The 17,564-nt window shown below is 42.1% G+C and overlaps 1 protein-coding gene and 1 long non-coding RNA gene across 2 annotated transcripts in view; one reads left to right on the top strand and one right to left on the bottom strand.

The window, feature by feature from the left end:
* Positions 1 to 3,489: 3,489 nt before the first annotated feature.
* On the bottom strand, positions 3,490 to 15,194 carry LOC107201787. The gene is made up of 3 exons (XR_001520398.1): positions 15,106 to 15,194; positions 14,398 to 14,501; positions 3,490 to 14,296 (listed from the first exon to the last, which is right to left on the bottom strand). It is a non-coding gene; the product is annotated as an uncharacterized LOC107201787 (long non-coding RNA).
* Positions 14,498 to 17,564, top strand: part of KCNK1 (potassium two pore domain channel subfamily K member 1) — a 32,625-nt gene continuing 29,558 nt past the window's right edge. The window contains exon 1 of the mRNA XM_015621576.3: positions 14,498 to 15,361. Within this exon, the coding sequence (XP_015477062.1) occupies positions 15,007 to 15,361 (355 nt within the window). The 5' untranslated portion in view covers positions 14,498 to 15,006. The remainder of the gene's footprint in view (positions 15,362 to 17,564) is intronic.

Genomic DNA, 17,564 nt, shown 5'->3' on the forward strand with positions numbered 1-17,564 from the left:
CCATTAACCAGCAGGTTCTTTGGCACACACCCTCAGCACAGGTACCAAATAGCCCCTGCCTCAGCACCAACATTTCAGGCATTTGTAGGGTGCCAGGATGGCCGCCTTCCCTCAATGTGTGCCAAACCCCTGCATCAGCTATTTTCCCATATCCAAAACCCTTGCCTTGCACAGAGCCCAAGAACACATAGAGTGATGTGGCTGCCTGTCCCTACCTAAACCTTGCCCTTCCTCTGCACGTCTGCCCATCCTTTGTGTGACCCAGGGTGGGAGTGCATGCTCTCTGCTGTGGACAGAGAGAAAATCCACCCTGTCCCTGCCGGGTGCTGCAGTTGTGCCACCTTAAGCAGAGCGGTCACACACCATTAATGCCCAGCTAGTGCAGAGGACACTCACCCGGGTGTGGGTTCAGTGATCCATTACTGCACTGTGTATGACTCATCTCTCTGACCTTGTGTTAACATAAAATCCAGACTGTTGCTAATAGGAGTTGTGTTAAAACAGTCGTAAGGGCACGCCCTTGACACTGCAGTCATTAAAAACAGCATTATTTCATTTCCAAGAGAATGTAGATTTTAGCTTTCTTATCCTAGCCAAATTGAGTGTTTACTTTTTGCATCTCAGAGTGGTTTCTGTCATTTTCTCTAGCACAGTTGCTTCCTACCCTAAACCCTATTAGATTGCTCACAGACTGTGTAGAGAGCCACAGAGAATGAAGCTGCTTGTGTATTTACATACTGGAAAACATTCTGAGAAGAAAAGACAGCATATAATGTTCAAACATAAGAATGTATCTTATTAATAATTGATATATTCTTCCAACTGTTCTGAGTGTTCATGAAATGCTTTGAGTTTCTCTGATGCAGTGTGAGCTGTGAGAACAGTCGCTGCTTACACAGTGACAAACTGTAATCACAAATGAACCTGAAGTGTCATAATTGCTCTGCCTCCAGATTCAGCAGATTTCACAGTGCATTAGAAAAGCATAACCAGCAATGAGACTGCAGGGTAATTAGTTCACTAAAAGCAGGGTGGACTTCTTGTAAAACAAGCTAATAATACCTGATTTATTTCAGCTTCTTCAGGAAAATCTCTTCGGGCTTCTGATAACCACTGAGCCAGGAGCTGTCTCAAGCACAACATTTAGGGAACTGCTATCATATCAGCCCTTCCCATGATGAAACCCCTGGCCAGGTTCTGAGGAACAGCTGATCAAGTTGGAGCTCACAGGTTCCCCCTGCCCAGTGAGGGACAACCCCAAAAATGAGATATAGAGCAGTTGCACAGAATAATTATAGGAAAAATTAATAGATAACTTTTGAAAAATTAGCATTTTAAAGTTAGTTTCCAGAGAAAACCTGCTGACTCTGATGTGGCACACAGAAAAATTTATTCCTATGGATTCAGGTGTCAGGAGATGTTTGTCCAACTAAAGTGTCACTTCTAGAAGCTTTTAATGTGTAATTATTTGTAGATCCCTGCTAATGGTTTATTAATGTCATTAATTTCTTTACGAATCCTTGAGTTTCAGTATATTCACATATACTAAATTTTTTCAGCTCTCTCCACTTTTTCTTGATAATAATTATCTTTTGAAAGAGAGTTTTAAAAGAAGTGTTTGATATAATGATATTTACTACAAAATTATAACCCTTGCAGACTTTTGAAGCACCCTGTGGAGTTTAAAGGAAAACGTCATCTTCTGTAGAATATTAGAAGAAGCCTCAAGAGTATCACCAAAAGATGCTTGTAACAGTTCACAGGTTTGGTATCTATTTTCAGTAGAACCTTTTGAATGTGTCCATAATTCTCCTGCAAATTTAATAAGGCCTCTTGGGACAACCTCAGCTCACTGTTTGTTGATGGATTTGCTGTGAGCCACTCTCTTGAAAGTTCACAGCCTGAAGGCTAAATAGTCACATGTCCAAGACCCTTCCTTTAGCCTTATTTGGGCACTATCAAAGGGCCTTAGCAGGAGCATATGAGCAAAAAAAGGAAATTAGCTACTATCTCTTTGTGTCTGGGAAGACACAAATGATGTGTTTGAGAAAATTTTTCAAAGTCATGGGAACAAGCCACTTCTCTGATTTCAGAGGGTGTTGAGCCAGGCTGTTTCCAGAAGGGGAGTTTCCTTGCAATTTTTCAGCCTTTGAGTTATCTCTGTAAACCTTTCTTGGCTGCTTTGTGTGCTTTGCATTTTCTTTGTTCATCTGTTTATAAATAACTAGACAGACACACTATTATAGTTCAATTTTTTCTCCAATATTGACTTTTTTAGGCTGGCATGCGATTTGCTCTCATGACTGTTTGCAGTGAGAGATCTTTGGAGTCAGGACCTTTTGATAAAAGGAATTGCATTGTTTCACCAGCCACATAGTCGGTAAGCAAGGAGAGCCAGGTAGGATGGGTCACCTGAGCTGGAAATCATGTCTGTGCCTACATGACAAACTAGTGGAATTCCATGTATATGTCCTAATTAGATTTAAATAAAATTGAAATATCTGATCTCAGTGCTGTGTGGTACAAAGGGTGCTAAAATGGGAGATGCTACCTTACCTACATAATGTAAAAATTGTTCCTTTTTTTTTCTTTTTATGCCAGAGTTTAAAGTTAACAGTTTAATTAGGTTAAAGGTCCAAGTACAGTCAGGGTTCATGTGGGCTGAGGTGTGATTTTTACAGTTCATTTCTGGCTAACAAGGGGAACAGTTTCTTCGGAAAATCAGAGGTCTCGAAGGGAAAATGTTTTCACTGTGTTATACTTCAGTTGATTTAAACACAAACCCAGCAGTGGTTGAACACCTGAGAAGAAGATGTACCTGGTAGAGGAGAGGGTCAGCTCTGCTCTTCTCAAGGATGAAGGCATCAGAATTGCAGGTGTGACAAACCATCGACATTGGTCTTGTTCACTCTGCTCAATGCCAGCTGATGGTCTGGCCTTGTGCACCTTTATTCCCCATTCACTCCCCTCCCTGTCACTGCTCAGAGACTGATTTGAGGGGCATATCTGAGCTGGCCAAATGTAAGAAGTGCACTGTAAGACAAGGATGAAAGGATCACAGAGGCTTGCCAGCACTGCAGCAGCTACTACACGAGCACACGTCACCAGGACATGTGGCAGAGCTGTAAGGTGGCCAGGGGACACCACAGGTAGATTGTATGTCCCCACTCCTCTCTCCATCTCTCCACCCTACACATGTCCTATGCACTTTAGGTGTACCCAGGAGACACCAAAGCATCCCAATGTCTTGATAACCAGAGGAACTGTGGTTATGGTTATGGTGTCAACAGTTTCCTTAGGAGTCACTTTTTACTCTTCAGTATAGTTTCCAGAAAACAAGTCTCAGTTTTGCAAACAGCCACCACAGGTGGATGAGTAAAAAACCTTAACCTCAAAAGTGATGGCATTATTGTAGGCAACAAAAAAACCCAACCATAGCTTGTCAGTTGGCATTTTTTCTGCAAAAGGACTGCGATATAAATGTATTTCTTACCAATATTTTTTTTTTCTTTATTCATACAGTAAGATTGCAGAATGAGAAAAATACTACAGTTGCTGAAATTCCACTGCTCTTTATGTAGACTAAATAGCACTTCATATACACAAGCATCACTTGTAAAATACAAAATAGAGACATTTATAGTAAAATTCTGTACTATCCTTAGCTACAGATGAATAATTTTCCTCACAATATTACAATCTTACAACACACAATACATAGAGAAAAGCAAATGAAAACAAATTATGCCACAGGAATGAGACTGCATCAACCATTAGATTATCTTTTACAGCTGATATAAAGACAATATCCTGAAAGCTTGCCATAGGATCATAATTTTCAAAAGAGGAAGGCTATACTCTGGAACTATGTACTTCATAAGGATTACAGTCTGCAGAAATGCTAAAATGCACTGAAAGGAGTGACATTTAAATCTAATTATAGACAGATTTTCTAACTCAGCAGACAATATAATTTCTTCTATAGTTTAGTGAAGTTATTTTTAAAATAGCTTTCTCGATTATTCCATTTTCATAACCAGAACCACTACAATACAAAATGATGAGGTGGAAATGCAGTTTTCTGCTTTAACATGAAGCAGAAGAAATATGTCTTAGGGAGTTCATTTGGGGGGCTGGAGGAGAGATCTCTTCTTGCTGTGAAGCATCTCACCATTTTTCATCAATTTAATATCTAAAAGAAATGCCTTGGGAGGAAAGTCACAAAAGTATATTGCACAATTGTATGTAAAATGCCATGATATATATTTTTCATAAATGTTTAATGTTTTAGGATAGTTACATCCAGATTATTTTTCAGTCTCAACTTCCCAGAAGACAGGGAGGATTTATATGACCCTGTAGTAACAGCCCATTTTGTTCTCCCAAAATTATGGCTATCTATCACAGAATATAGATGGGAATGTCTAAGCAGAAAGAAGCCTGTGGCTAAAAATTTTGGAGTTTCTATCTTTAAGTTTCAGAACTGGTGTTTAACCGCAAGACTCTTGGCTTTCCTGAGCTGTTACAGGTTCTTTTATGCAATGGTCCTTCAGGCCTGTTGTCCCCTTTGCCTGTGGGAAACCATACATGAGCCACATGATGCCACATGAGGAGAAGGCAGCAAGCCAGCAGCTGCAGTGTCCCTGGCATAGGTCCAGCATTTCCACCACAGCCCAGACACCACGGGAAGTCACTCAGGCCAGCTCTGCCTGAGGTGCTGTGCTGGAAGGTGAGGACTGCACGCCGATAGGATTCTTCATCCTTTCCCATTTAAGCTGGAAACAAATGTTGTTCTTTAGTGGGGGGTAACATTTGCTGAATCATTAGCAGGGGAGGGTGCCGTGTAGAAAAGGCTGGTGGTGACTGGCATCAGAGCAGCTGGGACAGGGATGAGTTTTGGACATGCCTGCATGCTAACAAACATTCAGAAAATCCTGCAGGAATTACTGACAGGTAAAGAGTGTCGCCCAGAGAAGGAGCAAGGTAAGATCCTGCCAGGGAACAAAACCTTCTGGCAGAGGCCAGCTTGGAAATCAGACATGCTTTCCCATGCTGTAGTAAAATACACTTTCCCTGTGCTTTGCACATAGATTTTATTTCCAGGCAGCAGGAAACTGATTCCATCATCATTTTCTCCTCCAGGCAGTGACTTCAGTCACTGGGGATTAGAGGTTTGGGAGGCAGGCAAGTCCTTCATGAGATTGCAAAAAGTACTGCTATCAGCTGTACATGTCAATTCCTAACGGTGTCAGTAGGGGTTTGCTGGCACTCCTGACTACGTCATTAAATGCCTCTCCCCATCTCATGGTGACCAGCTTTCAGAAAGTGATCTTCTGTTTCTATGACTCCATTTTTTAGATGTAAAATCAGAAAACCAGGATTTCCTCACTCACAAGCTGTCAGGAGATTTAAAGCACTGAAACTTTCTCTCTTTTCAGTGCTAAAAATTATTAAATTGTTCAGTAATTATGGTGCAGTAATATCATATATTAGATAAATTTAAAGGCTGAATAGATTTGATAATAGCATGAGGATATAAATATTCAACATAGCTATGGTTTTGGATAGCAGGAATAACCATCATCATTTTCTTCATCAATAATCCCATACAACTTCACCCATTGTGTGATTCTCGTAACAATTTTTACCTGACAAATAGTATTTCTCTTCTAGTTGCCTCAAACCTTTGAGGCAACTCCACAAGATCCTTTCACTGGTCTTAGCTAGGGGAGATTTGTCCCTACTGAAATTCTGACAGGAGATCATTGAGCCTCTAGCTGCTTGCTGCATATTCTCCTTGAGTTCTCATGCTTGTTTCCCTTGTGAAACAGGACTGAGAATCCTTTGAGGACTGAGGGGTCTACTCAGCACCAACCTAAATGATTAGCATCAGTGAAGCTTAATGTTAAATACGTATCACCATGCACTATTGTCACAAAAATCTTGCTGAAACATTATTTTATTCCAGTCTGATGCTTCTGGTTTCACTCCTTGGAATGTACTATGTTTTATATTACATTATGTTAATCAAAGCTCAGATTAACTAAAGAAGAGTATACAGCCCCTAAGTTACTTATCTGGAAACAATAATGTCCTTTTCAATTCAGTAATAGATTTTGGATGTACTGAGTTTCATCAGCAGATTTATTTTTGTTCATCAACAGTGTTTTGTATTCTTCCAGGTAAATTGCACTCTATTAATAATGCTTTTTTCAAAAAGGGACATTTAATGTAGTATGGCAGGCACACAGAATATGAAAGCCTTTGTATTTTATAGTCAAACTCAACATGGTAAAAATTTAACTGTAGTGAAATAAAAGACATCAGTACAATGTGAATATTTAACTAATGATATTAAAATTTACTCCAACAAACAATAATATTAGGGTTTCTCTTTCATCTTTCCTTCTCTGCACTACCTAGAAAAACATTTCCTTTTACTTAACGAGCACAAAATAAATGTAATTGTCATTGTGGCAATACATCTGATTACTATTAGTTATAACTTTACAATAAACATTAATATTTTGATTGGTTTTATGTTCATGGGATGTATGATGTTGACTTGGAAACAGGTTCATCCAAAGCATAAAACCTGTTAACAAGATCATTCCTAATACTAGACTGTCCCAAAATTAATTTAACACCAATTCAGTTTCACTGGAAAACCTATTCTAATGGTCAATTCTATATCCTGGTTTAAGATTTGATCATTAATTGTTCGCACTGAGGTGATGCTTAGGACTTCATTCATAAAAGGATAGCTTAAAAAATATACATAGTGTTAATTTTATTTCATTTTTCTGTTTATGAATATATAGTCCTAAATTCACTTTATGGCATGTGTAGGAGAAGAGGACTAGGACCAAGAAGAGGCACAGGTAAGACTAGTTTAAACAAAGAAGTTGGGGAGGTAGAGACAATCACAATGCAGCAGAAAAAGAAAATCCCAACCTAACATCTTTTCAACTTTTTTGTAGATCTGTCTTAAAATCAGGTGTGAGATATCAGAAGACAAACGGCACAGTGAGAAATGTGGGCTGTTTTCCCTGGAAACTGGGATATTTCAGTCTTTTATTCTTTATTCTTTGCCAGACTGAAGACTTTTTGAAGGATAGCAGACTGGATTCTGGGAAAGAGTTTCTAAGGAAGAGGAAGGAAGGAATGATCTTCTAGCATGTGTTGTAATTGTTTCCTATATATGTCTCATGAGTGAGAATAGGACCAGGTCACTGACACTTGTTTTGCCATAACAAGAAAACCAGATTTTGGTAGTAAGGGTGGTGGTGGGATGTTGTTTTTAAATTGCTTCATGTATTTTTGAAAATACAGGGGGAAAAACTGTCAGGTTTTTAATGGAGATTATTCTAGATAGGCCTACATCTTCAGCCATTTCTTTGACAGCTTGTAGGCCAAATACCATTTATATTTCTGTATCTGGTAAATGTTATAAGAACATACAGTGGACCCTGATGGAAGTGGATAAAACAATATTACTATTGTATTATATTTAAAGTTAAGCAACCAAATAGTATAAAAGCTCATATTAAAGTTGTCTTACCTCATGGAATTTTTTCTCTGTCCTGTGATGTCCATTCTAAGTGTAACTTCCCAAGGAAGAGTTCAGGATTTGGCCTTGCTGAAATTGTATTTTGTAAACTTTATAATATGTCACATGACTCAAGATTTGCAAAGATATAGAGCTGAGTGACAAAACCTTTCTTTTGTACTCCTGATCAGTTTGTGAGGTTGATTGAAAGTCAGTGGGTGATAATAAGATTCAGTCTCAGTTTTGATTGATGAGTCAGATGACACAGTTGAGATAAAGTAGGACACTGTAGCTTGTGCTCCCTCTATGTGGATAAAAATAAAGGACTAAATTTTCAAAAGATTCAGGTCACTGAAATAGGCTTTGGTGTTCATTATAGCAGTGCATGTGGCAATAGTACCCATGGGCTGTTCCAGACACTGGTTCAGTGAGGCAATGAACAGCACTTACTAAAATTTAACACTACTGAGGCAGAAATGTTGCCTGGAAAATAGACCTGTCCAAATAGCATGGCTAGGTGGGAGTATCACAAATTAGACGGTTTTGCCTGGTTTTACTTCTCATTGGCAGGCAGTAACTCCTACTAACCTCATTGTGCTAATGCAGGCCTTCAGCTACAAGGAATAAATGCCACAGCTGAGGGTATCTGCTACAGTGTGTTGGTTTGTGCTGCACTCCCAGAGAAGAACTATTAGCTATCAGGACCAACCACAGAAACACGTGGATTTGCCCTGCAGGAATGATGAGAGAAGGGTGCCTGTTTCAGTGCTCCCCCCCCAACCACGTGCTGCTGGCTGTAACACCTGTGCCTAGGAAAGAGGTTGCCTGGGTTTCTCCATCCTGCTGGGACATTTTCAGGGAAGCATTGGAACTTATGCCAGCCTACAGTTAAACATTAAGCTCCTTTAAAATGTAGGATTCAAACAGCACAGGAAATACACCAGGTCAGACACAAGTGGTGTTTTCATGCCTGAGTATCTGGGTAAGAACATATTTTATGTATTAGAGACTGCAAAGATGTGCCTCTCATTAGGATTGCTCTCTAGGAGCCTAGAGCCCTAAAAAGCCAAGCTGCAGTACATCCTAGCTATCAGCTATGGATGCAGCAGGAGAGATCCTTCCCAGGATCTTTAACCCTACTCCTTCCACAGCTGATTACTTCTTGGGCAGCATCTGGGCAGCATCTGAAACCCATCCTAAGAACCTGCCCTGTATGATCCACATGCAGGCAGCCACATCCAGCACCAGACTTCCCTACTTTAGCGAAGTATCTTGGCCTGGAGGTGATGTGCAGTATCCACTAGGTCTCCTATGGGCTGGAAGCAATGCATTGCAGGCATGAAGACATTCACTGCTACAAAGGATAACAGCCTCAGACACATCTCCAGTCGCTGGAGCCCAGCTGCCTAAGGCAGAGTCAGAGAGCAGTCAGTGTCCAGACCTGGCCCCAGTACATCCTGTCCAAGCGTGCACATATTGTTCCATCCAAACTCACAGCCCAGGGCAAGGAGGCCAGTGCTGTGCTGTGTACACGTCCTGGGGGCCAGGAACACAGAGTCAAATGGAGCTGAAGCTGAGAGCTGTTTTGACAAGTTAATGTGACCTTTCCGTGAATGGGTAAGCGGGTGCGTGAGCTGTCAGAAAGAACCTCACCACTGCTGGGTCCAAGCTTTTGTCTGCCACTGTAATACAAGTTCAACTCAGCCTGTTGAATAAAATTGATTTTACAACAAGTACAGTGATGCAAACCGAATTAGAAGAGGCAAAAGGATGTACCACTATTGCCCAACAGCACCACTAAACTAAGACTGGGACTGGGCCCCAGTTAGCCAAAATCAGAAACCATGAAAATACAGCTCAGCTACTGTAAAAAGTAATTACAGACAGTGTAATCCATTCTAGGTCTGTATGTTTTGAAACCGGCTCAGAGAAAACTGGCAGGCTTTTCTGTCACCATCATTTCCTGGGTGCCCAAGAACTGGCACAACATCTTCAAGACAAAACCAAAACTGGTGCCAGAACTGGTAAGATCAGGCTGGAGGCTTGGACACCCAGTTGTGAGCCCACTTCAGCTATTGCATTCTTTTAGTTCCCACCATAACCACCTTTAAGATCAGACTGCAAAGCTGGGGGAAGAAGGCCAAAAATTCTACAGAGTATATGGAAGAGATATAAAGTATTTTGTAATTTGATTTCCTATTTTTCAGTACAAAGTATTAAGGATATCAACCATTTGTCTTTTCAACATCTTGAACAAGAGATTAAAAAAACCAGTTCTGCTGGGTGACTGTTGCCCAGCAGACTTAGGAGGGCAAGATCACTTTATTGAAAACATTGAATTTTATTTAATGTAATTGTCTAAAAAGGTCATTCAGGTTGACATCCTGAATTCTCTGAACTAGTCCATTTCTTTAGTGTTAACACAATCCTACAAATAACAGGTAATCACCTTTCTACAAAGATATGGCACAACTTGGAATATAATAGTGAGGAGTTTGAAGAAGCAGGCTATATATATTATTATATAAGACCATATATGTATATACATGGGTGTGTGCATTTATGCACATATATGCAGCCCTCATCCTCACTGGACCTATATCTCTTAGAGAAACCCAGCTGCTTTCTGGAAAATGTCACTGATAAACCTGATGGCAAATATACATGACATTGCTTTTCCCATAACATAAAATGCTTTTCTTAATAAAAGACTTATCTATCAGTTATCCTACCTGGACATCAAGATCATTGGTTAAATATGAATACTTATTGCAGCTCTAAGGAAAATCATATTTACGCTGAGCAAGGATGACTCACTCATGAAAGAAACGGTGCCTGACCATGCATATAAACTTCCTTGATTCTAAACACTACTACTTCATGATGCAAACCTTCCTCTAAATACAGTTCCAAACTGGGCAGATTCATTCCTTTGTTATCACACATCAGTGGTCTTAACATTTTTGGACAGTATTGCACCATTAAGTAAACAGCATAAAATGTATTTTTTTGAGGAAACCACTAAATATCAATCCTTCTCCCTTCCCTCTCAAATAGAATTTAGCCAGGCAGGTTTTGTTGGAAATGGCATGAGTGTGGAGACAGATTTTGCTGACTCTTTTTCTTCCATAGCAATGTATCTACTGTCACCAGTATGGCTGCTGATGAACTTTAAAGACCTAAATACATCTGTACTCTCTTATTCCATCTCCATCCTCCTGCCAAATTAAGAGGGGAATGCATCCCCTATTCACAGATTACTTTTTTCCCTGAAAAGTCAGGCTCTGTTGTTTCAACTTTTATAAGTTTTACTTTATTTGACCCAAATCTAGATGATTCCATTTAGCCAAAATAGAACACCTTACCTATTGGAAAGGGAACACATGGCAACCCATCTGACTGCTTCTCAACTTAACTACATTTGTGTCAGTGCCTGTGAGGATGTGATTCTTTTAATTCATATCCTGCCTGCCCACAGGGCCATGACATTTAATCAGAGCCACTAGCCAAGCTTGTACTAATTTCTGCAAAAGCTCACAAATTGAGTATTTAGAAACAATTGATCAGAAAAATTTTCTTCTATAAAAGGAAATGTATTATGTTACAGCCTTCACTTAACAGATAGAGCAAATCATAAAGGATTCTACTTCTTACCAGTTTCATTAAAAATATTTTCTAGGGGCAGAATCACTAATAGAAGTGAATTCAGAGAACCTCACATTTATGGCAATCTTTCTTCATGTATACATAATTTAGGACTGATCAGTCAGACTTCAAACTTGCCATAACCCCTGAATTTATATCCAAGCTAATCTGAAGAAAGGTAATGAAGGACAAATCAGTTCCCTGCTGCTATTCAATATTCAGCTGTCAGGGTGACACAGCTTTGATACTGCCTCATGTTCTTCCCACTTAAGTTTTTATTGCCTCCCACACTGTCCTGGTTCATCCCACCGTTCCTCACCACCACCTCCTCTGTTCCTTGTACTGTGAGGTCATGCTGTAGGTATGCCAGAGCAGAACAGGTTTGGCAGGATAAGTATTGCCTGGTAACTAATTTTATTTACCCAGTTTCTAGCATTTAAGGTTCTCCAACATAATGAGAAGGGCTTACTCTTCCAAGACTGTAGCGATCTGGCTACAAGACTACTCTTTTGGGGGAAAAAAATAAAAAGGAAAAGAAATAATCCTTTCAGTCAGCTTGAAGTTTCGGTGCATATGAGTCATTTTCAGTTTTCTTTCTGGTGCTGAAAATATTTTATAATCTTGATATAAGTAACATGCCAAACATGGGTGTTTCCCTTTCCTCAGACTTATTCCTGCTCACAGACTAGTACTCAGCGATAACAGCAGCAGAACCCCCCATGTCAAATCTCCTCTTTGGCCTATGGCACCCAGCACAGACCTGTTTTCTGGCTCAGGCTCTGGGCACTGGAGCACTGCTGTAAGCTATTCTTGCTTTTCACTGAAGCAACTATTTTTATCAGTTGTCATTTTCAGTCAATGGATAAAAGACTAGAGTCCAGTGATCCCTCTTCAACCACTTCACATTTCATTGGAAATGTTTCAGTAATTAAAGATTATTCTAGTTGACCAAAAATCTCAGAGAAGAGCAGACTGCCATTAACACAAAGCCTCTTTACTTCAATTTCACTTCTCCCAACTGAAAATGTTGGTGATTCATACAGTTCTGAAAGGGTCTTACCCTTCTTACGTACAAGAGAGGATTTTCTCAGCCTCTGGACTATGCTATAGAAGCTGCCAGCCCAGTGATGTGATAGGGGAGTTGCCCTACCTCCCTTGGCAGCAGGCTTGGAGACTACTAACTTTCTCTGTGGTTTTCTAGCACCCCAGGACACAACTGTGGTTTCTGTTTCAGTTCTATGATGGATTAGAATGTCTGCCTTCTTTTCTGCCCATGTAGACTGGCAGCCTGTGTTTGCATTTTCTGTAGCTCAGAGGGAGGTTTGTGCAATGGAGAACACCAGAATCTACCAACAGTGGGTTTCTTCACTCTGCTTGCAGCTGGTCTTCAACAGTAAGGAGCCCAGTCACCACAGAGCACTGCTGGTGGACAAGCAATGTGATGACGTGGCACACTTTATTAACTGGATTCATGTTTTATTAAGAGGGATGATCACCAGAGAGTGAAATTTGTGCTGGGGAAAGGCTGTTCTGTAACAGCCTGCTCTCCAGTTTCAGTCACTCCCTGACGAAGCATGTTGTGATGTCCTGTTATATGGCACTTAACACAGAATTCAGTACACTGAATCCTTGACTAGCCTAATCTTTGACTAGGAAAACATGAAAATGGATATAGCATGCTGTGGAATGAAGCTGGAATGCCATAACCACATTCACATGTGATATTATCATGGAAAATACAATCACTGAAAATCAGAAAACTGAATATGAAGACATCTTTCTATCCCAAAGAAATCTATAATTAAGTTATCAGTTATATTAAGTATTTTGAGTTAAAATATGAATATCAATAACGGTGGCTGAAACTCAGACTGTCCAGATGTTTGCTTTGGAAGCAAGAACTGAATGTTTTGGTGACACAGCTGCGATGCTCTGCCATTATTCCCCTCAGCCCATCCCTCTAAAATGCTTTGGGGATAAAAATTGAGAAGAGAGTATTGCAGGCTCTGTTCAGCAGAGTCCTCCTTTTCTCTTCAGCCCAGCAAGCCTCCAAGTGTGAAAGGCTTCTAAAAATGGAGAATGACTGATTCATAAAAATGGAAAACTGAAGGAGGCTGGTAAATAAAACTGTTCAGCTTACCCAGCCACAGTTTCCTATAACTGAAAAGAGGAGTGTTCTTAGGCAAATATTTTCTAACCTTTAAACAAATATTTGGCTTGAAGGTTGGGAAAATACTGTTTTATAGCAAAGACATGACCACTGCCTATCACGAATACCACACGTGCTCTCCCAGCACGTCATGGGGAGTCTGCCCGCTCAGCCCTTCCCCTGTGCACCTCCCACATCCCCCAAGTGCTCTGCTGAATGGTTATTCAAGCAGCTTGCATGTAAGAGCACATTTACATTTTAATGAAACATAGGGGTGGGGGATGTGTTGAAGGCCCTGGAATGACCCAGCCGAGCTGGCAGTGGGGAATAGACCAGGAACCTGACAGCTGTTCTGTCAGGCCAGTTTTATCCCATTGCTTCATGTAGCTGTTGTATAAAAGGGAATGTTGACATACAGTTTTAAGTTTTTAGCCTGAAGAATTGTTTTTTGCTTTTCATTTCCCTATTCTTTTCCCACAGTTGTCCTTAAAGCTTAGAGGGGTACCTCACAGCTTAAGACAGGTTGCTGGATTTTACTTACTCTGTCCAAACTCCCTGGCTCAGGCCTAGTAAATTTCTAATTAGCAAGTTACTCCTTTATGTCTGTATAAATTGCCATCAGCTGAGGGAAAGGGCCGTGACAGAACTTTGTGACCAAGGAACTTTCTCTCCTTTACTAGAAGCTGTCTTTATTCACCCTAAGGGATGTTTTGGGAAGCTGTAATTTTTACTGCTCCTTTTCATCTGGTGGGGAACCTCATCTAGCGAGTTTACTGTGTGGTTGCTGGTTGGAGTTCGAGATGGATGAAGAAAGAAGCATTCAGAGTGAAACTTGTGAAGATCGCTGGCCGGGGCTACACAGAGGGCTGGCTGCACAGCGCATTTGTATTCACCTTGGATGTTGCTCTGAGCTCTAGCCAGGCACTCCACATCAAAAAGTGTCTCCAGGAGCCCTGCACAAGAGCAAAGACTCTTTTAGCTTGTTTGGCGAGCTGCTGGACGTCACCTGGTTCAAACTGCACCCCCAAACAGGCCCCATTTTGAAGTTACAGACCTGAGGGAGAGCTTCAACACCCGACATCTGGGCTTCTCCTTGAACTCATCACATCCTGCACTGAATGAAATTCATTCTCCTGCTTCACACTGCGTCACCTTATTCTGCGTTGAAACGTGAATGAATGAATGAATAAGTAAGCAAAGAAAAACAACAACAAAAATAGTGGAAGGAATTGCTGTTTTGGAGGTTCCTCGCTGCAGGGGGCGGGAGCGGCGGGGACAAGGAAATCTCCAGAGACTTTTGTGCGCAGAGGGGAATAAGCGTTCTCCGCAGCGCTCGGCGGGGGGAGGCTCTCTGTCGGCTTCGTGGAGCGCCAGCGGGGGATTCCAGGCGTTACTCGGAGACAAGGAATAGCAGCGAGAGAAAGAGGCGGCGGGAGCAGCATCGGCATAGGCGGCAGGAGGAGGAGGAGGAGGCCCTTCCTCCCCGCGTCCCTCCCTCCGCCGCGGTACCTGCGCCGCGCGGCCACGTGAGCGCCACATCAGCGCCCTCAAAGTCAGCCAGCGGCCGCGCTCCCCCTTCCCTTCCCTTCCCTGCTTCCCTCAGCCCCCGCTCCCCTCGGCGGCCCGGCCCGGCCAGGGGCTCAGCCGGCCCCGGCTCGGGAAGATGCTGCAGTCGCTGGCGGGCAGCTCCTGCGTGCGGCTGGTGGAGCAGCACCGCTCCGCCTGGTGCTTCGCGCTGCTGGTGCTGGGCTACCTGCTCTACCTGGTGTTCGGCGCCGTGGTCTTCTCCTCGGTGGAGCTGCCCTACGAAGACCTGCTGCGCCAGGAGCTGGGCAAGCTGAAGCAGCGCTTCCTGGAGGAGCACGCCTGCCTCTCGGAGCAGCAGCTGGAGCAGTTCCTGATGCGGGTGCTGGAGGCCAGCAACTACGGCGTCTCGGTGCTCAGCAACGCCTCGGGAAACTGGAACTGGGACTTCACCTCCTCCCTCTTCTTCGCCAGCACCGTCCTCTCCACCACGGGTAAGGCAAAGGCGGCTCGCCCGCTGCCGGAGGCCTTCCGGGGAGGCCCGGACCCCCGAGGGCCCGGCGGGGCCGGTGTGGGGCGGCCGGGGCCGGGGGCACGGAGCGACCGCCCCACGGCGCTGGGCCTGAGGGGCTCCGGAGGGAGCCGTGCTTCCCAAACTCTCCCGAGCCACAGGCGTGCTCGGGGGAGAGTGCTTCACCCATGATTGACCCCCCTGCCCTGAATTCAGCGCCGAGAGCCAGGCTGCCAGCTCCCCCACCTTGAAATCCTTGGCGGTTTCGAAAATCCGGCGAATGCCCGTCTCTTTCTCTGAACTTTTGAATGCTTTTGGAGGTGTCTCCTTTGCGTTCTCCTTTGGTTATTTTTTTTTTTTTTAGGCTGATTTCAGACTCACGCACACGCGGATGGATGGGGACGGACTGCTAACCTGCTTGTAATGAAGTTAAATTTAATTTTCATGTTTTCCTTCCAATTTCCATTTAATATTTGCATATAAGTGACTGAAAGATAATGCTTCTTTTCTTCCAGATAGTAATTTGCATTGGAGTTCTGAAAACCTCGAGGGAACGTTTCTCTGACCATAGTTTTTACAAGCACTTATTTTTACAGTAGGTGCATTTTGCATAGCATCACAGTGGACAGCCTGCTCCTATAGGATGAGTGCAGGCATTTGTGCTGGGAAGCTGGGTTCTGGTGATTTGAATGCAGGTCTCCGACGTAAATAATAAGGGCTTGTCAAATAAGAAAAGCTTTAAAAAACAATCACCCTAAAATTTGTCCAGCCAGAGAGGGCTTTGTGTCTTGGCAGAACGTGTATTACTACAAAAGATGCACTGTTGCTTTCTTTAATTTTTTTTCACCTCCTCCCTGTCCCCAAGTTAGCACTCCTTCTATTATGGGAAATTTAATCAGCTGATATTAATAATGACATTTAATAATTTGCTTACCTGTTCAAATGTTAGTGCTTCCTGACTGATCTCAAACAGGCAATGCTTGTCCTATAAATAGTTGTCATTGAGTATACAGATTAGTGTTTTAAGGAAGTTGTGTTTTCAAAAAGTAAAACAGGGTTATGGGTGTCCCCACAACACCCTCCCCACTTGTTAATTACTAGAGCTTGTAAGAAGAGAGAAAGTTTCACACTTAAAGCAGTTAAATGCTTTCAGTGAATAAATTTCTAAGCATTAATCAACATATAGTAGTACTACTAATGAAAATAACATTGAATTGTGATAGTACTTCAGCGCTCAAATTTTATTTTATTTTTTTTTTTATTCTGGTAAAGCTATAAAGCACTTAAAATGTAAAAGGATGAGTTGACCTTACAGTGCTTTTTTTCATTCCTAATCAGTTATACTGTTAGACACAAATTATTGTGTCCAAGAGCTGTTTTTATATTCAAAATAGTTTTTCTGTAGTATAGTAACTCATAAAAGGTATTGAAAAAGTTCCCACTTTTTTTTTTTTTTATGACTCAGTCAAAGTGTTCACAGTTGGGACGGTGGGGCTGGGTCTGAGCTGGTAACACCGTAACACTTCCTGCTGATACACAGCTACAGGATGTTTGGCTTCAGTAGTAGAGCTCATGCAGGGATATCTCTTTCCCACTGCATGTCTGCTGAAGGGCAAGGCATAACCTGGGCCTGCATATTTATCTAGCTTGATCATAGAGGCCTTACCAGGAAAGACAACTCAAGGTACCATTGCTCAATGGAAAACCTTTTAGAAAATGTCACTTACATGGCAAGTGCGCAGAAAACCGGGAGGTCTGACACACGTCAGGTATTTTCATTATTTCTGCCAGCTTCATAAACTGAGGTCATCACTGATGTAATAGACCAGGGATCAAGTGGTGGTACTTCCTTCTGTGTCTGATGGTCCTTTGACTTGGGCCCTTTTTAACCAAATCCATCTGTTTCTTGTTTGATGCAGTGGCCTTTAGCTGTACTTAATCCCTATTTAATATAAATTAGGCTTTGTTTAAGTAGACAAGTATAAATCCAGACCAGTATAGTATGTCCAGTGCTTGTTCAAATTCTTCCCAGGGTGTGTGTGTTTCTGGTGAGGTGCATTTTTTTCCCCTCAATTAACTCTGCACCTGTGCAAGAAATCTTTCAAGTCTCTTGAAATGGTTATTAAAAGGGACAACAAGCAGAAGAACTCGCCTGGCCACCTCAAACAGGTGTTCAGAAGTGTTAG

Source organism: Parus major, chromosome 3 (assembly GCF_001522545.3).
Source record: "Parus major isolate Abel chromosome 3, Parus_major1.1, whole genome shotgun sequence".
NCBI lineage: Eukaryota > Metazoa > Chordata > Aves > Passeriformes > Paridae > Parus > Parus major.